Source organism: Lepisma saccharinum, chromosome 1 (genome assembly GCF_977018435.1).
Source record: "Lepisma saccharinum chromosome 1, izLepSacc3.1, whole genome shotgun sequence".
Lineage (NCBI taxonomy): Eukaryota > Metazoa > Arthropoda > Insecta > Zygentoma > Lepismatidae > Lepisma > Lepisma saccharinum.
The window spans coordinates 17,154,505-17,179,134 of NC_139229.1; the positions used below are offsets into that span (position 1 = coordinate 17,154,505).

A 24,630-nucleotide genomic window follows, 5' to 3' on the forward strand; every position below is an offset into this window, starting at 1 on the left:
ATTTCATCCGAGGAGAATGATGGCGGATCTAAAAGAGATGTTGCTGGCTACACCATTCTCGTCCAAAGAATGGTAGGGTGGACCGGAGTGGAGGTACATGCTTAAGACCTCACTCCATCCCTCTGAGAAAAAAGTAACAACCGCCCCCAAACATTAATCCGTGGGGTTGTTCTTCACGTTTCAATTGATTTTTTTTAGTTCTAATTTCTGAGTAAGTTGTTGTTCTCAGGGTTCGAAATTGCGACGTAAATTTTGATTTCCGTGGAATATGTTGACAGCAAAGCTCCTGGGAAGCTTATAAACTGTTTTTTTATTGGTCCGTTTCGTCGTTGAGAAGAAATATCGTCCCCTTCCTTACTGCTGGAACCCTTTGTGCACTTCTTTTTTCAATCAACTTGTGCCTTTTGCCATTCGAAATGGGCAGTAAATGACAATCTGGAGGGGTTTTTTTAGTGGGATTTGGAGATGTTAACAAAAAAACTTGGTCATCAATGTGTATACTTACCAGATAGTAATATTGAATCAGTTTTGTTACTGTCAAAAAGTGTAAAACAAATCACATGGTCAATAGCTTATTGTACAGCGTGTTACGTTCAAACCTACCACATTTCAATTCATCATTGCTAAAAGGTTATGAAACATAATGGAATGCGAGTGGTACTAGACGAAAGAGAAACTCAAAGAATTTTATTGCATGACTTCGAAGTTCGCCGTTCTCTCACTATGCAGCGCCACAATCGCATAAAGCACAATGGTGACTGCAGCAGAGCGCACAATCTGTATTCTGGTAAGCAGAGACCAAATCAATCATTACAGTGCAAACAAATTACCGGAGAGAATATGGAGGTGAAGCACAACCCTGACAGATGGACTGTGGCCTCGTCTGAAAACAACACGTTTCCAAGAAGTTGAGGATCCCTGTCCATACGATCATTTGGCTTCAATTGTTGAAACATTTGCACCTTGTAAGGGTAGAAATGAAGCCAAAAACTTCGCACACCATGCCTTAATGGTTTTCCCATCAGGAGTTTCACCTACATATTCTCTCCGGTAATATATTTGCACTGTAATGATTGATTTGGTCTCTGCATTCCAAAATGCAGATTCTGCGCTCTGCTGCGGTGTCTCCATTGTGCTTTATGCGATTGTGGCGCTGCATACTGAGAGGACGGTGAACTTCGAGGCCATGCAATGGAATTCTTTGAGTTTGTCTTTCGTCTAGTACCACTTGCATTCCATTATGTTTCATAACCTTTTAGCAATGATGAATTGAAATGTGGGAGGTTTGAACGGAACACGCTGTACTTCTGTCCTAGAGGTTTAACTAACCTCGCGCAGAGGGCGCCTGAAAAGCAGGAATGAAGCGACATTTTTCTAAAACGTAATTTATTAGATAGTTGCTGATTTTGATATAGCTGATAGCTGTCCATATCGGTATTAACACCTTTTATAACATGGAAAAACTTTGAAGAATGGTCATTTTCAAAACATTAGTAGCAAGATATGTTTTGGATGATCAAGAGTAATGATCCAAGGTGCGCCAAACTGTCTGTCCGGAACAATCTCGAGTTAAAATTGCCCACCACTATGGCCGAGTCGTTAGCACAGCGTGCTATCACGCCAGTGGCTTCTGGGCATGGCTGTTCTTGGTGAGTGTCCCTTCATCAATTTCATCATATCATCGCTCACCCTCGCGATTAGCCAAAATGTGGCAGAAAAGTGAATTGCAATGCACCCAATCTGTAAAGACGATTGTTTTAAAATTCTTCCAGAGCAGACAGAACCGTTTATGAAAAATCGAATACATCCTTTACTATACAACGTCGCAGGAATGTTTGGAGCAACCTCGGATATAACTGTATAGAAGGGAAGAATGCGAGTGGGCTGCGCAAAGCAGTGCGCGCTGCTTCAAACAGCGGACAGCTGCGATCGCGTTTCCCAATCCATACCCTCACTTCTACTCTCACGCGTTCATTCGTCGAGCTCTCTCGAGTAACTACTTGCTCAGAGAACTTTAATTAGTTTGCTTGCTCCATAGGCTCCCGGGACAGAGTATAGTCAATAGTACAACAAGAGTATGTAATGTCTTGATTTACGAGTAGCCTAGTATTTTCAGCAAACCAGCACTTCGTTTTACCCTAGCAAAGGCATATGTACTTTGCTCTATTTGGAGCAACAGGGTTTATACTCTGTCCAAATTATCTCTGGAGCAGGCGAACGAAATCAAGTCTCTGTGGAAGTAGTGACGCGAGACGGCTCCACCAATGAACATGTGAGATGGAACGGAATTGCGTCGGGGGGATAGCGACTGCAGTTACCAACCTTCTTAGTAGCGTGTACTGCTTCGCCTTGCCCACTCGATTTCCTCCCCTTCTTTTTCATTTGTTTATGTCACCTAGAACATAGCTTTCGCTCCAATTACAATAGGCTTACATATATATATATATATATATATTAAACAATTAAAAAATTACAATTACAACAATACAAAACAAAAGAAGGAGAGCAAAACTGCAATAATCGTTTCATAAAGAACACCAGCACAAGTATTCTAGATAACATAAATCCAAAAATGATATTCACTGAGGTAGATAAAGATACATATCTATATACATACTGAGATATTTTTCACTATACACATGTAAATACACACATACAGGGATAATTGTATTTACAAACATAATCATGTACACAGAAAACATCTATAATGGTTTGATTTGTTCCTGATATTCTTCGAAGGACAGACAGGAATTGCATGTATGGCTTAGCGAAATCCAAGTCTCCACCGCTTCTGACTATTTCGTTAAGTTTAATACATGGTCTTAGAATGGGTGAATTCTGGTGTTCTGTTGAATGGGATTTGCCGTAATAAAAAGGCTGCCTGAACCGTAACATGCCCTTCTTAGCATTAAAGTTTAATGTTTGGAGGAGACTTGGATTGTCGACCAGCCCGTTGACTAACTTATATAAAAATAATTGTTGTGATACAACTCTCCTTTCGTAGAAAGGTGTAACATTGAATTCTCTGAGTAGTTGTTTACATGATACCTGATCCTGAAAATATGATCTTTTGTGTTTTTTGTAATATAAGTAACGAACAAATTTCTTCAGAATTCTTTCTTTTTGCTATTACATTGTGTGTAGGGTGACCAGACTACACTTGCATATTCTAATTTGGTTCGAACAAGCCTTTGTCAGAGCTCTTTCATTATGCATGTCGTGTGAACTTCTAATTAGGAACCCTAACGTTCTGTAAGCATCATTACAAATCTGATCAATATATGTTCCAAAATATAATTTATTATTTAATGTAACTCCTAAGTCATTTATCTGATTTACTCTTTGTAATGCACGATTATTCATTGTAAACTGATGAATATTGGGTTTGGTTTGCCTGAAAAAAGTTATTGCAAAACATTTTGTGACATTAAAGTTTAATTTATTTTCGATGCTCCATCTTTATGCATTTTACAAGTCTTTTTGCAACTTATGTGCATCGTTTGGATCATTCATTACTTCATACAATTTTAAATCATCAGCAAAAGTAAGCATTCTGAGTATTTAAAAATTGTGGGTAGATCATTGATGTATAATAGAAAGAATAATGGTCCAAGATTGGAGCCTTGTGGCACACCGGAACAGACTTTGTACGTGTATGACTTAGCTTGATTGTATGTCACAAATTGCATTCGATTGCATACGTAAGAGGATATTAACGTAAGAAAGTTATGAGAGATCAAACTTTGACAATTTACTCAACATCGTGATCAAGAGTATCAAAGGTTTTGGTGAAGTTCCTTTCTGTCTCTCTGACGCTATGCGCGGCCTTGCCCACAGATATTCGCGACAGAGTATAGCATCAGTTTGTTTGAAAGGGTGTTTATGATGCAGAGTTATTTGTAGCGGAACCACAGGCAAAAGAGCCTGAGCAGACCCGCGTCTCCTGTGCACCGTACAGCTGCGGGTGGGGAGGGGTAGAGTTGAACCGATGGAGGGGAAGATGCGCGGAGACTTTTGGCCAAAGGTTCTGTTCCTTGTGTACTATGTATATAGCTCTATAGTATGTATTTATTCTTGGAGGTACGTTGTTCTCCTTCCTATCTTTCATTTTTCCCCTCTTTCTTTACCTGTTCCTTTCTTTCCATCTCCTTCTTTCTATTTCTGTCTGTCTATTATCTCTCTCTCTTTCTTTTCCCCTTCTTTCTTTACATTTTCCTTTAATTCCATCTCCTTCTATCTACTTCTTTACCTGTTCCCTTTTTCATATCCCTCTTTCTATTTCTGTCTATCTTTCTCTCCCTCTTTCTCTATCTGTTCTCTTTTTCATCTCCTTCTTTCTATTTCTTTCTCTTTCTCTTTCCCCTCTTTCTTTATCTTTTCCACTTTTTCCATCTCCTTCTTTCTATTTCTGTCTGTCTGCCTCTATGTTTCTGTTTCCTTATTACTGTTCTCTATTTATCTTTATCTCCTCTTTCTTTGTTTCTCTAATTCTTTTATTTTAAATCTTTATTTCTATCTTATTTATTTTTATTATTTAGTCTCTTCTCTTTCAATTCTCCTTTCGATATCTGTCTCTCTTTTTATTGCCGTTTCTTCAATTGCAACATACCATCACCTATCCTCATCATCGCGATTAGCCAAGAGTGTCAGAAAAGCAACGCTCAGTCATCAAAATCAAACCAGAAGCACTCGTTTCTGCTCCATTGTTATCGTTGATCACACGTAGCAGTTATGAATAACGCACGCTTCCCTTTAGGCGTTGGAGGCCGAGAAAGCAACAGGCAGACACTGCACAGTCCACAATAATGAGCCTCTGCTCTAAATCCGGCTGATTATCCTCACGGGACAAATATTTCATCCGTCCACAGACAGATGTTGGAAGGGAGGACAAGTGATTATCAAACTCTTGACACCGAAGTTCTCTATCGGGGCCAAAAGTCATTTTGTTGTTTGACCCGCAAGGGATATATATTGCCTTCTCCGACCCTACACCTCCGACGAACGGATCGCAACCATTGCGACCGGTTCAAAATGACGAACTGGTCACTTGAGCCTTTTCCATTCCTAATTAATTAACTAGGAACAGGATCCCTCTCGATGCGGAGACATATGAGAAAGTTCCTGTCCCGCTATGGCTAATTGGTGTGCTCGGAATTACTGTGCTTTCTCTTCTTTTATTAAACTTCGGCGCTGTGTGTCGTTTGCGGTGGTTAATGATCTGCCCTGATCAATTGATTTTAAAGGCCTGTCGTTATTTTCACGTACCGCACCCAGCTGGTCTAGGCATTAGCGACTGTACCCAGTAACGTCGGTTCTCTACTCTGCCCAGGTAGGAATACTGTTACGTGCCTAAATGGACGAAATGCATTGTAAATAGTTGAAAGTATTAATGAAAGATGGCAGCACAACCGGCTGAATGTAAATTATAGTATTAAACAAGTGAAAGGAGATAGAATTGATTATAAAACATATGTAAATTTTAATAATGAATGAATAACAATTAAATCTTTAAGAGTAGATATAAATGAACATTAAGGAAGAGATAAGAGCAAAAGGATCACCATAATAGTCACATACGAGCTGAATAGCAATTTAATGGAGTTAAACCGCAGAGCTCAATCTGAGTCTTTACCTTCTAGCAGGAAAGAGTCCTGTTAGGAATTTTGGTTGTTTTTTTTTCACGGTGGCGCCATCTCCTTCCGGCTGCCCCCAAGCACTTCGGTTGAGCATCATAGCAAGCTGCACCAGGTCGGTAGCGAGTGAATGGACGCGATCCTGGACTTTTCCCTGGTTGATGAATAGATAGTTAGTTGGTGGCGCAGTTATCAGATATAGCGATCCAAAACGGGGGGCAAGATAGAAAACTCTATGCCGAAAGTGAGAGGAAAACGTGCCAGCCGAAAGGTTAGGGAAGCCCTACAAGAGCGTGGAAGAAAAGAAGGGGGCGAGGAGATCGAACTTCCTATTCGAAATAATGACCCTCTGGATTAAAACACGATATACCGAAGGAGGAATGTAAATACAGATTGATTCCATTGGATATATCAAAGTAGATATATCAAGGTCTTCCAGAGAAGGATCCGAGATGTGGTCCGAGTAACGGAAAGAGCTGCAGTGATAAAGAATCCAAGGCGTTCTTAGAAGATCAAGAATGATAGAAGAAGCTATCCATCTACCTGTAAATAGATTAAGTAGTATTGCGTAGAAACATAATCCATGTATCATGTGAAGAATATATCCCTGTATCTAGGAAAAATATATCCATGTACCTGTAAATAGATGAAGTATTATTGCGTAGAAGCATAAATCCATGTATTGTGTGAAGAAGAAGATATCCTTGTACCTGTAAATAGATGAAGTATTATTGCGTAGAAGTATAAATCCATGTATCCTGTGAAGAAGATATCCATGTACCTGTAAATAGAAGATGTCCATATATCCTGTGAAGAATAAGATATCCATGTATCCTGTGAATAAGAAGAAGATATCCCTGTATCTAGGAAGAATATATCCATGTACAGTGTCTCTCAAAAGTTTTAGGACAACGACATTTTAAACTAGGCAACCCAATTTACACAGGGGGTTGGTGGGTTGCGTGTAGAGTTAGGCTCAATTTCAGGGTTGCCACATGTACATAATATATAGTATATATGAAATACGCGAAAGAAAGAAATCTAAGTACGAGTATTATTGTATCAAACTTGAAAAAAATATCAGTATCATATTTGTTGTAACAGAAAAATACTTTCTGAGAGAAAAGAAATTGATTTTCTAGTACTTCATTGCTGATGAGTCTACACAAGGAAAATAGGAGAGAGGAAACGGAAGGGGACAAAGGAGAGGAGAAGAGAGAAAGGAGAAGAGGAAAAGTAAAGGAGGGAAGAAAATAGAGGACAGAAGTGGATAGGAGAAGTAATGAGAAGAAAGGAAAAAGATTCGAGGAGAGATGATGAAAATGGAGCAAGAGGAGATACGAGGAGGAAAACGAGATAGGAGAAAAGGAGAGGAGAGGAGGAGACGATAAGAGAGGAGTGGAGAATAGAGTAAACGAGAGAAAAAGGGAAGAACGGAAAGAAGAGGAGAATAGTGCAGTGGAGTCTGAAATCGAAGAGAGGAGAGGAGATAAGAGGAGTGGAGAAAAGTGGGACGGAGACAAGATACGAGAAACGTAGGGAAGGCGATATGAGATAAAAGCAAAGAAGAAGGAGGTTAAAGAAGATGGAGAAGGAGAAAAGAAGAACAGAAGGTACTGGAGACGAGAGGAGAGAAGAGGTAGTTGCAGAAAATATCGTCTCAGTGTCAAGAATTGATGCATTGATCAAATTTTTGACATGAAACAATCAATAACATTTTTAAATATATTTGAGAATGTATTAGATTGGTGCGAAATGCCTTTTGGTTGAGTACAGAGCAAGAAAAAATCTTCCACGTAAGATCTTTGATTTTACCTGCGATTATAACATTAAAACATGAATGTAATTTTAATATTTATAAAAATTATTCAATTTTTCTCCACTTCTCGGTTCGTTGAAATGGAGATTTTGTAATTTAATATTTCCCCTCCCCCATCGTTAATTCCAAAGTGAACACGGCGTATGTCTAAAACATACGAAAATTTTCTGCCACTGGAGGGGCTTGAACTTACGACTATCAGGTTGACAATCCTTAACTTTAAACACTACTCTACCAACTTTCGCTTCTAAAAGCAGATAGAAGGAGCTGCCCAATGTGAAATGTAGATGCAACTCTCCTCCTACATGTAATGTGCAAAGGATACTTGTTTGAAACAAAGCAAACGAAGGCACGCGTAGAATGAATCGGCGAAAACATTTAATAGGAAATTGCACATGATGAGAAATTTTCATTCGATATTTGCGGAGGTATCATCGCATTGAACTCGAGTGGGAAAATGGGTAAAATTAGTATGTCATGAATTGCCACAAATATAAATAGTTATTTCATTAATATTTGTCAGTGTCCTTGAAGCATTACACAATTATCGTTAGAGTATCATAATTCACGATCTTATACAAAAATATCCCTTTAAACGTGTGTCAATTCATTTTTCTTATATATATATATACATTCCAGATGCAAAACAATGTAACCACTTTACTCTGCTATTACAAATAATGTCACCATGCTCTTCAATAATAAAAAAAGAATTAAAAAAAGAGAACACCTCATAAGGTGAATCGAACCTGGAACCACTAGCAGTCCAATCGAGAACTCAAACCACTACACCACGCCCTTTCCTTCCGTTGTAACAAGGATTTTTAAGTATTATGTTCCTCCAATATTATAACTGTCGTTGGGTATACATGTAGTTCAACTGTTACTTTAGTTTTGATTTTTTTTTTGTAGTATAGCAGCTATCTTCGAGAAATAAATTTCGAATGATGAAGAAAGACGAGAATATTGGTAGTTGTGAAAATGCGAGTTATTTCTTCTAACTTATTATTGTGATTAGACATTATATCTAGAGGCTTAAACATTGCAGGACGATGTTCTCTTTCTGTGATACTGCAACAGACGAAATGCTTGTTTACTGACGCAGTCTCGTGTCCAGAACGGTCTGCATCTATATTTCACATTGGTCAGCTTCTTCTACCTCTTGACCAACACTCTCAAATGTGATGTGATTTTTTTAATACAATTTTCCGCCTGTTTACGTATAACGTTTTGTACATTTCGCAGTTCGCAACTTGTGTAATTATTTCGTGTTGCCTTACGCAACAGCAAATACATTTCATAATACTGTTCTGGACACGAGACTGCGTCAGTAAACAAGCATACTACAAGAAATCAATTCAAAACTAAAGTAACAGTTCAACTATATAAATACCCAATGACAGTTACAACATTGGAAGGACAAAATACTTAAAAATTGTTGTTACAACGGAAGGAAAGGGCGTGGTGTAGTGGTTAGAGTTCTCGACTGGACTGCTGGTGGTCCAAGGTCTCCTTGGAGGTGTTATCTTTTTTTATTTTTTTTATTACTTTATTACTTTATTTGTCACACGTTTAAAGGGATATTTTTGTATAAGATCGTGAATTATGATACTCTAACGATAATTGTGTAATGCTTCAAGGACACTGACAAATATTAATGAAATAACTATTTATATTTGTGGCAATTCATGACATACTAATTTTACCCATTTTCCCACTCGAGTTCAATGCAAGGATACCTCCGCAAATATCGACTGAAAAAGTTTTCATCATGTGAAATTCCCCATTAAATGTTTTCGCCGATTCATTCTACGCGTGCCTTCGTTTGCTTTGATTCAAACGAGTATCCTTTGCACATTACATGTAGGAGGAGAGTTGCATCTACATTTCACATTGGGCAGCTCCTTCTATCTGCTTTCAGAAGCGAAAGCTTGTAGAGTAGTGTTTAACGTTAAAGAATGTTAACCTGATGGTCGTAGGTTCAAACCCCTCCGGTGGCAGAAAATTTTCGTAAGTTTTAGACATATTCCTTTGTGTTCATTGTCCACGCCGTGTGAAACGGAATGATTCAGTTTTGAATTAACGATGGGGGAGGGGATATATTAAATTACAAAATCTCCATTTCATCGAACCGAGAAGTGGAGAAAATTGGATAATTCTTATAAATTTTAAAATTACTTTCATGTTTTTTGTGATTTAGCTTTTTTCTTGCTCTGTACTCGGCCAAAAGGCATTTCGCACAGAAATCACACATTCTTTAATACATTTCAAAATGTTATTGAATGCTTCATATCGATAATTTGATCAATGCATCCATTCTTGACGCCGAGACGATATTTTCTGAAACTACCTCTTCTCTCCTCTTGTCTCCAATCTTTTCTCTACTTCTCTTCTCCTTCTCCTTCTTCTTTCACCTCCTTCTCCTCTGCTTTTATCTCATATCGCCTTCCCTACTTTTCTCGTATCTTTTCACCATCCGACTCTTCTCCACTCCTCTCTTCTCCAATTCTCTCTTCGATTTTCGACTCCATTGCACACTTCTCCTCTTCTTTTCATCCTTCTCTTTTTCTCTCTTTTATTCTACTCTCCACTCCCTTCTTCTCGTCTTCTCCCCTCCTCTCCTCTCATCTTGCTTTCCTCCTCTTTTCTCTTATTTGCTCCATTTTTCTCATCTCTCCTCGAATCTTTTTTTCTTTTTTCTCACTACTTCTCCTCTCTTTGTCTATCCTCTCTTTCTTCTCACCTTTACTATTCCTCTTCTCCTTTAGCTTTATCTTTCTCCTCTCCTTTGTCAACATTCGTTTCCCCTCGCCTTTTTTCATTTCTGTAGACTCATCAGCGATGAAATGCTAGAAAACCTATTTTTTTCTTTCAGAATGAATTTTGTCATTTGCGATATAATAGTGATATTTTTATATTTTTATATAATAATGCTTCTTTTAATTATTTCACGTATTTCATAAGTGTCTATTCTGCACATGGCAACCCTGAAAATGAGCCTAACTCTACACGCAACACACCAACGGCTTGCGTAAATTGGGTTGCCTAGTTCAAAATGTCGTTGTCCTAAAACTTTTGAGAGACACTGTACCTGTAAATAGAGGAAGTATTATTGCGGAGAAGCACTATCCATATCCTGTGAAGAAGAAGATGCCCATGTATCATGACAAGAAGATGATGTCCATATACCTGTAAAGAAGAAGAGGCCATTACTCTTGAAAACCCAGGATGTCTTGCTAAGTAAATCAAGAAGGGGAAGATCTATATATAATTAGGCCAATAGATGGCTCACAAGCTAAAAGAACATGCATGAGGAATTTCATTGAAAGGAGTGTGTATGATGTTAATGATCTAATAATAAATTGTTTATTTTGTCTTCATTGTAAACGGATATATACATATAGTTTACTTTCTTCATAAGTTAAGTTACCCTGAGGTGGTTACAATACTGAAACACTCTTATATTTGATTTCTCTTCGATTTTGTTCGTCTTCCTCATTCTTTCTCATTGCATTGGGAACGTGGTAGAGCACTCTATTCCAGGGGCCTTTGAAGCGCTCTGCTGCAAACTGATGTATCTGTAGTTGCCTTGTCCCCTCCATGCAATCCCTTTCCTCTGACACGTTCATTGGTGGCTTCCTCTCGACTCACTACTTGCGTAGAGGACTTGTTTTCGTTCGCTTGCTCCACAGACTCCTGGTACAGAGTATAGGGCTCCGCATATTAACGATCTCGGTCATTTAATAGGTGATGTTGTCAACACAACGCTCCGTCCTACTTTAACTTCAGGTGGCCTCTTATTAGAGGATGAGTGAACCTCAGAATTGATTTTATGTATGCTCAAAATCGGAAATATTCCCACCTTAGATCACTCACCTCCAGAATGGAGAATATTCAGTCTCATTCGGTGAAAATTGACTTTTCATTCTTGATTAACCTCTATTGTCGTCTTTCTGTCACTCCTCGCTTTTCTGTGTTTTTCTCTCTCTCTCTGTATTTCGCTCCTTGCCTCTCTCCCCCTCTCTCGCTGTCTCCCTTTCTCTTTCTCCCCCACTCTCTGTATTTCTATCTCTCATTCTCTCTCTTTCTCGGTCGTGCTGTTTCTCTGCCTTTCTCCCCTTTTTCTTCCCCCCTCTCTCTCCCTCCCTCCTTCTTTCTCGCCATTCTCCTTTTTCCTCTCTCTCTCTGTTTCTTCTCTTCTGCTCAAGCGAACTTGTGAAAACATCAGATATTCAATATGATTCAAAATATCATATTAATAGGCTCACTGAAATGTATTAAATACTTCATATACGGTACTTTTTTCCAAATGAATCTAAGTTAATTTGAATCTTAAAATATAATTAGTCTTCGGAATAAAAATTTCTAGTAGCAATGAAATCAGTTTTTCCACCTGTTTAAGCGGCTACGGCGCCACCCAGCGTCATATAAAGTGGGTACCTGGAAGAATTTCTGGGGGATAAAGACGGCCAGGGGCGTGGTGCTGATCACATCACCCCCACCTTCGGCCGAAATCAAGAAAGTGTGGGGCCCTAACTCCACACCCCCTATACGCCTTCATGGTGTTGTGCAAAAGCACAGGGGAGCACTTTACTTTTTTTACTATCCTCCTTCGGAATAAAAATTTCTAGTATCAATGAATTCAGAAACTAACTATTACAAGCATTGTATCAATTGTTGTATATCAAGCATGTAAATTGAATTGAATGGATTTTATTTTCTGTTTGTTCCACGGTCGAGTTTTGGTGTTCCTCTACGAGTGCCCCTTCATCAATTTCATCATAATCATGAGTGGTGTCTCGTCCCTTGGGGCTTCCGGGGCTTAGCCCCTAAAGAAAAACGGACGTATTGACGTAATTTTCAATCACCATAATACATAACTATCACACAATCTTTTAAAAGGCGATTTTTACCCACGTAAGTTCATCGTCTGCTGCAATGGATACGACAGCGCTCCTAGCGGCATTGATGTCAGTTATCGGTCTCGGCGCTCGTCGCAGAGGAAGGCGTGGTCTACGCTACAAGCTACAGTGAAGGTCACGTGCTAGCAGAGAGAGCGAAGGGGGGAGTGCAATGGGTTTGGGTGTTAATTCGGGGCTAGTTCCGTGGAATCGCGTTCGTTCGATCCCGCGTGTTGTAATGTAGCGTTGTGGTGGCTTTTATTCGCTATGAAAAAGTGGATTTCTTGTTGGCAACACCATTTCAGACATTGAGTGACCAAGAAAAACTTGTTGTTAAACAATCAGGTCCTGACCATCCGAGTGTTACATTAATACAAAAACACAAATCACAATCACGCTCTTTCAATCCAGACTGGTGCAACAGAAAACCGTGGTTGGCAGCTAGCGAGATCAAGAAAACTCTCTTTTGTTTTAATTGCCTTTTGTTTGGTTGTGATGCTTCATGGACAGACAGTTCATGGTATAAGTGATCTCAAACATCTTTCTGAAAGAATTAAGTCACATGAAACTAGTTCTTCGCACATTGGAAACTCGTTAAAATTGAGTTTGTTTGGAAAGGTTGATGTTCGAACACAAATCGATGAAGGATATATAGACTGTCAATTACAAGGCACAATGAATTAGTCCGGAAAAATAGGCATATATTAAATAGAATTATCGATTGCTTAAAATTCTGTGCTCGACATGAACTTGCTCTACGAGGAAATAACGAAAGAGAACAATTTTTAAACAGAGTCATCTTCCTAGATTTAGTAAATGAGATTGCTAAGCTAGATAACAGTTTGCATGAACATTTAGCGGAATCCAAAGTAAATAAATACACATCAGCCGTGGTACAAAATGAGTTGTTAGACTGTATGTACCAGGTTTACAGTGAGGCCTCCAGGAGGATGTAAACAAAGCTATGTTTGTGTCTGTACAAGCTGACGAAACCAGCGACATTTCCAATAAGACACAATTGGTTATTGTGATTCGTTTTGTTCAGTGCTCGCTAGTAGTAGAGCATTTTCGTGGTTTCGTGCAACTGACTGACAGATCTGCATCAGGGATATCCCAATGTATATTAGATGCATTAGAGCAGTACAAACTAAAAGATAAATTAGTTTCTCAATGGTATGATGGTGGATCTACATTCCGAGGGGTACGGCTCGGAGTCCAGAAACTTGTAAGAGATGTTTATCCGTGTGCTTATTTTGTGCATTGTTATGCACACCAACTCAATCTCATAATGCAAAAAAGTATGCTCTACCATCACAGCTATCAGAATTTTCTTTGCCAATTTATCTGCATTTTCTTCGTTCTTCTCTTCATCTAGTAAGAGAACAGATTTACTGCAGGAGGTATGTCATCGACGGTTACCGCGAACATGTCAAACAAGATGGAATTTTCAGAGTAGGGTAGTGTCGTCTGTTTTCCAGTGCAAGGAAGCCCTGATAGAGTGTTTGGAAATTATTCAGAAAGATGGCTCATGGGATTCTGTGTCAATTAGGGAAGCAACTGGACTAATACAGTTCCTTGAAGACGAGGAATTCATTTTTTTCTTGGGTGTCTTTAACAGGATAATTCCCTTCGTCGAAATATTTTACAATATTTTGCAGAAGAAAATTACAACAATGGTACACGTAAAGGAACATCTTTGCAAAATTGTTGCTGACATCAGTGATATTAGGAATGAACTGGCTAACTCTTGAGATGATAGTTCTGTTCTGTGTAACATCTCGAAGAATAGAAAAAGCAGTGTTAACAAAACAGCATGCGCTATTGAGTGCTGCGATATAATTATTCATCAAGCCGAAGAGAGATTTGGGGCAACTGAACATTTGGAGTGTTTCAATTTAGTTGACCCTGCAAAATTCAATGACTGGAGGAAGTCTGATTTTCTCGATGATTCGTGTAAGAATTGTGCCAAATATTGTCCCTTCATAGAAGAGGGAAAACTAAGGAGTGAACTTCGTGTTCGTTATTGTAGTGAAGAGTTTAAAAACATAAACTCTATCAGTACATTGCATTCGTTTTTCATTGAAAATGATTTAGAGGATACCTTTTCAGAAACAGTAAAAATGACAAACATAGTTTTAATAACTCCAGTGGCAACAGCTGAATCTGAACGATGTTTCAGCACATTGAAGCGTATTAAAACCTGCTTAAGAAATGCAATGGGACAAGACAGACAGTGCTTACAATAGAGAAAGAATACATTGCAAACATAGAGGGCTTCAATGAAAAAATAATTACAAAATTTGCTGAGCAGAAGAACAGAAGAGCACAGTTCTTGTTTAAATGAGAACCAACGTTCGTAGAAAGGTACGTTTCACAGCAATACCTGTTTCTTTTGTAATTCATGTGAATGGTCATTATATTTTAAATTCTTTAAAAAAATAAGCCTGATAATCATCCTTCATATCGTAATTGTCGCGACCAGCTATGTAACGAAATTATGTAAAGTAAGAACATTGCAAATGAATGCGGTTTGCGATTTATCGAAATAGGTAGAAAATATACGTTAAATAACCAAAGGAGAGATATTTCAAAAAACCCACCCTGCTATGTGATTGGTTGATGGAAATTACAACGCCTAACTTATTTGATCTTATAGCCAATAAGAGAGATGTTCACGGGTAACAATTCTGGCAGTTTGCAAGGACAGGCCGCTTCCTGTAACTGATAACTACTTGCTTCCGAGTTTAGGCGTGTCCTGTTGTACCCAGCAACAGATCAAAGGCAGAAGTCCACGTTTTCCCAAGACTTCGTGGGCATTACGCAGAGTTGAGAATGGAACAAGTTTTGGAAATAAGACGAGAGGTCTCCCTGCAGCGTTCAAGATGAGATGACCGTCATGGTCAGATGCTGGAATGGACCTCCAGGGCATTTTTGGTCCACTAACAAGCCATTGTCCAGTGTTGCCATCTGTGAGCGTACAAATTCACTGACGCGTCTCGTGTAATTTCCTTGTGTATATTAGTCACAGGACCTTTGAGACTGGTAGGACCTCTGGATGCAGTGTTGCATGGCAGCAAACAATAGACTATTCAGATTGTGTGTAGTTATTTTAGTCTAGGTTTGGAAAATTTGTTTGTACACATGTGTATGTGAATGCGTATGTGTGTATTAATAATAGTTTTTCATTGTATTGTCTCTTAAAATTTCATTATTTTTCATTTATGTTAATTTCGTTTGCTATATAATTGATCTTAGTATCATAAATACATGAGTTAGGGGTAGAACAGCCCAAGGCTTAACCTCGCTCTGTAGTAAATGAAAATACTTTTCTATTCTATTCTGTTCCAGTAGATAAGGAGAAGTATGTCGTTTTTGTGATTTTGGTTTGCAGAAGTAAGTTTCTCGTCATTTCCGAAACCATGATGTGAGTGAAAGATCCGATGAGTAGGCTGGCTGTCTGCCTTTTTGCAACATCAGGCATGTGAAGCGAAGCATTATCGTGAAGCAGTTTCGAATCTTTAGGCAGCATACGTACTTTCTCACACGTTCAGCTCTATAACTAACTAAATTTTAGGGTTACAACTTTTTAGTTTTATTACACGCATATGTATCACTGATAGCACAAAATATCATGGCTCTGCGATAAGTGGGAGTAGGTGAGAGATACTTTTTTTTTTTTTTATTAAACCACCCTTGTAAAAGAAATAGTATGATCGTGATGATTTTTCTGTTGGCAGCGTTGTTGTCTTTTAGATCGCATATTCTCTGTCGCTGACTCTTGAAGTTGTTCGTTCAGTTGTCACGTACCGTGACGTTAATAAAGACAGCCAAAGAAAGCTGCATTCAGTGATCAGTTTTTTTTGTGGTCTCAAGATGTACCAAGGGCCAAAATCTATCGAAGACTTTCATCATAGCAGCAGTGTTTTCAGATTTACATCGCTAACGTAACACACTAAGGTTTCAAGAAATTATTAGGGATATTAGGGTGTGTAATATTACAGAAATAACTTGATACATACTGTGAATAAATTGCGTTCCTTTACTTGCAGGTTGCAAAGACGGTCAGTGCAGTGCGCAGTGTCCGTTCAATGGAGGAAGGGACTCTGTCTGCAATTGCGGAAGAGGATCAAAGATCCCGCCAGGTAAGCTGGGAGAACCTTTTTTTCTTACCTTTTGCTATTAGTTATACTCCATTTATGATACTGGGATCTGCTTTCGAATTCGAAAGCTTTGTCCACAGCTAAATAGGTCGACGATTAGATACTACTGTTCGATCGTGGAAGACGAGCCTAGCTCAAGTGGGCGAGTCGAAACTCAAAAGGGGTAGTGGGTAGAATGATGAGAAAATATTAGTATTACGCTTTTGTATGTTCAGTTGTTTATTATCGCCCAATATTTTGTATTTTTTATGTCTGTTACAATTCATAACAAATCTTCTGAAAGTGAAACAACGACAATTTCCATAGAAGCTGCTTCCCCGTGTGTGTTCCTTGTATCGGGATGGTTTGCTGAAAGTTGCCTCCTTTCGAACTGTTACTCACAACTAGACTTTAACTGTAGAGGTTTTGGTTTATAAATCAACAGACAATCAATATTTCAGAAATGAATACGCACGTATACAAACTTTACATCCAGTTTGTGTATAAAAATTGCAATTCACAAATCTGCGGTTGATGGGCTGGTCAACGATTTATTTCCAGTTTAAAATTCATGTTCGAACTCTTAGCAGAATTTAGAAGCGTTTCAGGAACACAAGAAGTATAAAGCACTAACAAACAAGCGTTAGGTTTAATTGATACAGAAATATCAAAATGAAACCATTGCAATTTTGGCAAGCTATGAAGACAAGCGAGCTGCACCAAGCAAATTTTTGAATTCTTTCGTGCAAGCATTAACACTAATGTGCGTATAGATTCTGCTACCCCTGTAAGGTGTGATCCACTTAATTTGTTTTTTATGAATGAAGTGCAGAACTACCTTGAAATTTTCTTTTTCATGAAGAAACTTACAACAGTTTTAGAAACACAATGGTCTACTTGCTAGGGTATGAGACTGCCATGAGGAGGCCCGGGTTCGATGATCTAAAAGTTGGGAACTTTTCCCATAAAGCGACTCGGATAACGAGGATGGAGCGTGGTGATGATCACATCACCTCCACAAATAGTAGATATCGTGAATATGTAGCACCTACCTCTATATCCCCTGCATATGCCTCTATGACGTGGTGCAGTGAACACCGGATTGGCTTATCTTCCTTTGCTTTAAGGCCTTGAAGGCCTAGCTTAGAAACCAGTGAAAACTTTAATTCAATCAATGTTGCAAGCATATATTTGAATACAGAAAACGTTCCCTGTTAAATGCAAAATCCCTTGGGAAAGAGCTGAACTCGCAGCGACGGGAAAATTTAGTACTCCAGGAATTCCTGCCACCAGACTAATTCAAGAGGGGACACAACAAATTACTCGGCAAGGATCCAACATTGATAACGACACGATACCAACACTAGGTCAACTTAAATAATAGCAAGTCAGAAACACTTAAATCGATTTAGATACCATCTTGCGGCGGGTGGGACAATGCATCTTAGCATGAGGTTTTAAGCAAGCTGTGAAACTGAACCGGGTAGAGAATTCAACTGCGCTCCTTAGCTGTTCGTAGGTGCATCAATAACAGCTTTTCTATTGTGCACCTGGATGTAACAGCGTGTTCTTAAACTAGTAGATACATCTCAGAATCTCTCGACCCTGGCTCCTTGTGGAGACCCCCTGCGAACCCATAACCTACCGCTTAACAGCGCAGTAGGCTCATCTTTTAAGAGTCCTTCTCCGTTATCCTTCAGCCTCTTTCTCTAGCTATCTCATTAATTCCACCTTTCTTTCTCTTTTTCTATTAGCGTTTCTATTTTATGTCTTCCTTTACTTCTTTCATTTTCTCTCCCTCCTTCTACCTTTGTTTCTCTTTTCTCTTCTCTTTCTACTTTGTTTATTTCCTTTTTACTCTGCTCCTCTTTCATTCCATATTTTCTTCTTTGATGCGTCTTTCTCTCTCTTTCTTCTTTTTATTGTTTCTCTTTCCTTCTTACTCTACTACTCTTTCTTTCCATATTTTCATCTCTGTCTACCTCTTTCTCCCTTATTCTTCTTTGTTTCTTTCCTTCTTACTCTGCTCCTCTTTCATTCCATATTTTCATCTTTGTCTGTCCCTTTCTCTCTCTCTCTCTCTCTCTCTCTCTCTCTCTCTCTCTCTCTCTCTCTCTCTCTCTCTCTCTCTCTCTCTCTCTCTCTGTATGTATGTGTGTGTGTAAATCCTTATCCTTTTCTTTGTCCTTTTCTTCTTCCAGAGGCCTTTCCGAGCTTTACCTAACAGCTAACAGCTAATAGCTACAGCTACAATTTCCCCTCCATGTACTCACTTCCCCTCGCACGTTCATAGGTAGAGAGCCCTCTACAGCCACTACTTGCTCAGAGACTTGTTCGCTCGCTCCAGAGATTCCCGGGACAGAGTATACCGGGTGATTCAAAAGTCTCTTGACATTTTAATCAAAAAGCATTTTATTGAGAAAATTGACAATACTACTTAAAAATACTCTAGAACAGAAGACAAACTCAGTGCATTTCAATGTGCTGGCCGTAAAAGTCTACTCATAACACCCACCTCTCTTGCGTAGACCAGAACGCATGCTCCAACTTAGCTGGCGTGATCTCCCCTGTTGCTGCAGCTATTCACTGTGTCAGCTGCTCTATGGTGTTGATCTTTACTTGGTACACCTTTCAGCTAATGAAACCCAAGACAAAACACTTCAGGGGAGTCAGATCTGGAGATCGAGCCGCCCAACGTCTTGGCGAGCCAAGGCCAATCCATCTATCGGGGAAAGTGTCAGCGTGGTAGTCCAGAGCGATTCTGGCGAAATGGGGTGGTGCATCATCTTGCTGGAAAATAACAGTGTCTTTCTCCCCATCCTGAACACCATTCAATAGCGATATAAGGAAAATATCAAGAGACTTTTGAATCACTCTGTGGGACTGACGACAAACAAGAGAACGTCGATCGAGTTCTCCGTGGCTATAAATGCATGCCCCAGCTCGCTAGAGAAAGCAAACAAAAGTATGCGGTTGCGAGAGAGAAATGTCTGTTTCGGTACCGATATCATTGCGGACCGTACTTGAAATTCCAAATTCAAAACAGCATTCAAAGAGGGTAGAGTGAAGGGAAGGGGGTACTACAATAATAGACTCGCTCTTTTTCGAGAATTGCAACGAGTCAAAGAGAAGGATCCAAGCTGGGGACAATCCATGTAACGTTTCATCATGTCGACCTCAAAGAGGCTCTCCAGGGTACAACAAAAGCAACGCGGGGCGAAAAAAGAAGAAATTTCAAATGAGAGACAAGAAGAGTTGTGGGGGAGAGGGGTGGAAAAGAGTATCTCAGAATTTTATTAAGGTTTTTACGAGGTAGCCCACTGCCGCAGAATGCCTGTCATATTCGCCATTTATTACATTGGTTGAGGGGTGGGGGGCGGTCTCATGAATTTGCGTTTGGTTGTGAATTAATAAAACTCCTTTCGGGCTTTTAACTTTAGATATTAACCTCGCCAAAACGTATGCAAATAACGTTTTTTTTATGAGCAAGGGAAGATCGGTATCAATAAAAATGTCGGACTGCGAGAAAGAGAAATTTTCTTTTTTCTCGTGGCAACTACGTGGTAGTTAGATGGAATTTTAAAGCCTGCACCGCTGCGAAAAGATCGTCCAGCAGGCGTAAATCGGTTCAGAAAGACCGCATCAGCTTGCAGATTAGACTTGTCCGCCATCTTGGACTGTCCCTTCCAGTGGCGTGCCCAGCATTTTTTTTTAGTAGTCAGCCCTCATTTTGCGTTCTTTTTTAGGAATGATGGGCCAAAATGTGGGTTATGACTCCTTCAACCCCTCCCTTAGGCACGCCACTGCTGCCAGCGCGTACTTTATAAGGTGAATACTTTTTTTAATAATCGACCCTCATTTTGACATCTTTTCCTGCCTTTGGTGATATTTGTTAGGAATAACGAGCCAAAATGGGGTGTATGACCCCCACCAACACCCCTTAGGCACCCCACTGCTGCCAGCGACAACTTCATAATGTGAAATAATTTCCGTAACATTTCTGCCCTTTATGTATAAGCAGCTTCGTTGCGAGTCGTAACTCCAGTATTCTCCAATCAACAAGTGAGCCGATGACGTCATCTCAACCCAGCACCTATCGCTACACATTTTACTCACACTCTAGGCTGTTATAGTGCGCGTCAAATCTCCTGCATATGGCGATAGCCAATAGCAGCGCACTGCAGCGGTGCCATGTCGAAATCTCACACGGAAAGAGACAGCGTGGTCGAGCGAAACGCCTTGTCACGGAGAGCACGGAACATTAGATAATATAACATATAATAAACATAATGGGAGAAAAGAACATACCTGATTAGGGACTGCATAATTCTTTCAATATTCTCAAGGTGGAAGTTGTAGAGCCTTTGTAAGATATTTTGTCCCGTAAAGAGTACGTTATCTTTTTGGTAGTAGAAAATTCGCCACGATCGTAAATTTCAAAGACTGTTCTACGAACTACGTCTTTTTTCAAAGTCATCTAAATTTGTCGTTCTTTTCGGTATATTAATGTGCTTTCTAGTCTAGGTGATTGAAACATTGGAGCAGGCCCCGATCCACATTGTTTTGCCCCCGAACATATCCGAGAAACGGTAGCTTGATTCACACCACACGCTTGAGCTGTTAGATCCTGGCACTTCTTAAAGTCAATTTTACTTCTTTGTTCGTCACTCGAACACTTTTTTTTTTAAAAAAAATGTACACCTGAAAAATCACCTGTCGTGCCTGGCTTCGTACAACACTGTATTTTCCCTCTTCTCTCGCCATCACTACCACTTGGTTTACTCAACGACATGCTGCACACACCCACTAAACACATGAAAAAAAAAAAAAAAAACGAACAATGACGGTATCCTCTTCGTCAACTTCTTCTACCATCACTGGGAACGAACGTGCCCTGTTCCCTTAGCTAATCGGAAAGTTTCAGAATGCAACAGGAACGAAGGGAGAGCAAAAATGATACAATGCAAATGCGTTTATAATAACATTGCTTCTACAGAGGGAACGGTATAAGCTACAATCACGCTTGTTTTTCGTACATACTCGCAAATTCATTATCTTTCCATCTGTTGAACTACTGACACTTGAAATAATCTATTTATATCCGAGCGCCAGATACACGATTTAGTAGCGAGGTGAAACAGCTTCTGAACTAGGCAACGCTGCACGTCCGTGATTCGCTGGTGCTGTTCAGTCGTTCAAGGTCATATGCAGGAGATTTGACGCGCACTCTAGTAGGCTATCTAACTGGACTCGCCCAGTCCGCTGGAGATTTCGTTTACGGATTGCTTTAGCTGTTTTTGAGAGACTCCGAGCTGGACATAGCTGTTAATTTGTGGTTGTTCCTTCGTCAATTTTATCGAATTACAATTTATTCTCATCATTGCGTAGCGAAAAGTGTATATAAAGCAACTTTAATAAAAATACGGCTACAAATTTTTAAAAAAGGGTGCAAATTAGCGGATGGGTCCAGGGGGTTAGTTATAAGGGTCAATGTCTACCCCTCTAAGAGATTATTTTACCCCTGCACCCAGACATTTGGAGCATGATTTTAAAAAACGAGACTCATTCCGTTCTTTCAAATCTCAGTTGTGCAATCTTTGGCAATATCTCTATTATGAAACTGACAGTGTGTACCCTTCTTAATCATAGCACGATATTATTTTACGTATTTGTTCTTTCTGTTTCTGTCATTTTATTCGCTTTTCTACATGTAGGGGCACATCGCGCTGCTACGCCAAGGGTCTCGGGTTCGAATCCAGCTCGGGCTTCGTTGTTTGTAATGTCCATTCATCAATTTCATCATTTCATCACTCATCCCCATATTCGCAAATTAACCACGAGGCACAAACGCGAAGTAAAATAAACTAAATCAATCAATCAATCAATCTACATGTAGGGTTAATCGCGACGATGAGGATGAATGAAAAACTGGTGAAACTGTCGATGATCACTCGTGGCAGGGATCGAAACAGAGGCTGATCGTATCACCTTATAGTCAAGGAGTCCTGTGTTCGATATGAGGCACATAGTGGTCCGGATCTCACTTTAAACTGTAGGCCCAGTTCCATTTAACCTATCTGTTGAGCGAACTTAAAAAAATAAAAGCAACAATCTAGAATTTTCCGAAATGCAGGTAAATTTCATACCATCCTAGCACCAATGTTCTGTGTCAAATTGCCGAATTGTAAAAGTATACGTAATATGGTAACAAAATGGTATTTTCTAAATTGGGTTAATCTTCACATAAATTCACCGGCGCTCTATTATTTCTCTGGAATACACAACCAACTCGAACATCCCTATTGCAGGAACTTAACTTCTCACACGCCCCTGCTCGTGGAAGATATTTGTGAGAACTTCATCGGTCCACTATGTAATTCTTATATATTGAAGAGTGATACCGAGCGAAATCTGGAAAAGATCTACGTATCCACTTCTCCACGCTGACCAACGACCCGACCATTCAACGACAATGCTGCATACCGTATCACGCTGCAGGCGTGAGTCGAACCTAGGACCCGGGCAGCCTAAATAAATAAGCTAAACATGTTATAAAAAGGGGTCACGCTGAAGCATTGGAAAAGAGCTTCTTAACCTTTAAACAGCCAATGAGTCATATATGACCCACAGAAGGTATAGGCGAAAACAGCCAATGGGTCATATATGACCCATGGTGCAGATTACAACATTCACGTGCTTTTAGGACCTTCATACTTGTATCTGAGGTTGTAGACACTGATAGATGTTGAGATAAGACTTTGAAATGTCATGTAGTAGAAAACCCACCCACTCCCCCTTTCTCTAATATGCAAATTAGCTATTTTTAGCCAAAATGCAGGATTGTACATATTGCATCATATTTCAGCCTGTATGAGAACTAGGGATTTGAAGCAAGTTTTACTTTGTTGCAAAAGGTCTACTCTTTGAAAACAATGCAAAAGTTTGCGCCCTTTTTCCAAAGTAACGGGAGAAGAGGGGGGGAACGCCAGATGTTTTTTTAATTGAAATTTGGGGACTTGGCCCCTCCCAACCCCGTCTTTCTCACTTGTACTTTCTGAATTGTACACGGCCGCGTGCTCCGATGTTTTTGCTTTCAAACAAAAGTTATCCGAAGTATATTGCTCAAATATTCTCAGAGATATAACGTCTTTCTGAAATAAGTGTAAGAATTTAAAAATCGCGCGCAATCTCGCCGTGGCGAGAGAGGGGTTACTTTCGAAAACCGGCTCGGCTGTTTAAAGGTTAAAAGCTAATCACGCCAGCGACCTTCAGCAGAGGTGGAAAAACTCCGCTGACATTGCATTAGACCAGCTCAATATAAAAAGCAGGAAATCAGCGTTTTCCCCAGAATCGCCGTTGCCAAAGGACGCGATCGAGTCAACTGTCTTAACGGTCGAGAGTTCGAATTTCATTTAAATAGGTCGCGAGAGAAAATCTGATTTTTAGTTGTCTTGTTTTCACCATGTCACTGGGTATAAGAAGTATATACCAACAGGTGCAAATACAAATTACCATGTTGGATTTCATTAGTAATAATATCTTTAAAAAAAAAAAAACTTACACGTAAAAGTGAAATGGTGATTTTTAACTTTGTATCTGAGCATTTTGATACATTCTTGTAGAATTCGAGCATGCACCTCTTTTCTTAAGGGAGGTGTATCTGCGGGATTTGTCTCATGAGAAATATTAGAAAATAAGAACCTACAACTAAGAAAGCCATTTCTCTAACATTAATTGTACTGCACATTATATAAGGTATATAATTGTTTGTTGCTTTTTCCACTAAAAACCCAGCTGCACATTGGTATTTGTATTACATTTTGTGTGGCCCTGTATTACAAAGTGCATATTTAAGCATTTAAAGCTCTTTAAAACGCTGTTGCAGATATATTATAATTTCATGGGAGATTGTGACACGTTTCTCTACTCTCAAAGTTGGTTATTGACTAACCTGTGGTAACATATAGGCATACAAGCATTGAGTTCTTGTTATTCGTATGTGTCTGTGTCTGTATTTTAATTTCTGCACCAAAATTTGTGTTTATTGTGGAAAATTTTAAAGCTTTTGTGACTCATCTTATCTTTTACCTGAAATATTTCAGAAGGTCATAGTTTAGTAATTATGCACTGTGCTGTGT

The 24,630-nt window shown here is 39.4% G+C and overlaps 1 protein-coding gene across 3 annotated transcripts in view; it reads left to right on the top strand.

Moving 5' to 3' along the window:
• Nucleotides 1-24,630, top strand: part of LOC145993200 (uncharacterized) — a 776,759-nt gene that overhangs the window by 569,843 nt on the left and 182,286 nt on the right. For all 3 annotated transcript variants that reach the window (XM_083129421.1, XM_083129420.1, XM_083129422.1), the window contains one exon: nt 16,403-16,495. In XM_083129421.1, coding sequence (XP_082985547.1) covers nt 16,403-16,495 — 93 coding nt within the window. The remainder of the gene's footprint in view (nt 1-16,402; nt 16,496-24,630) is intronic.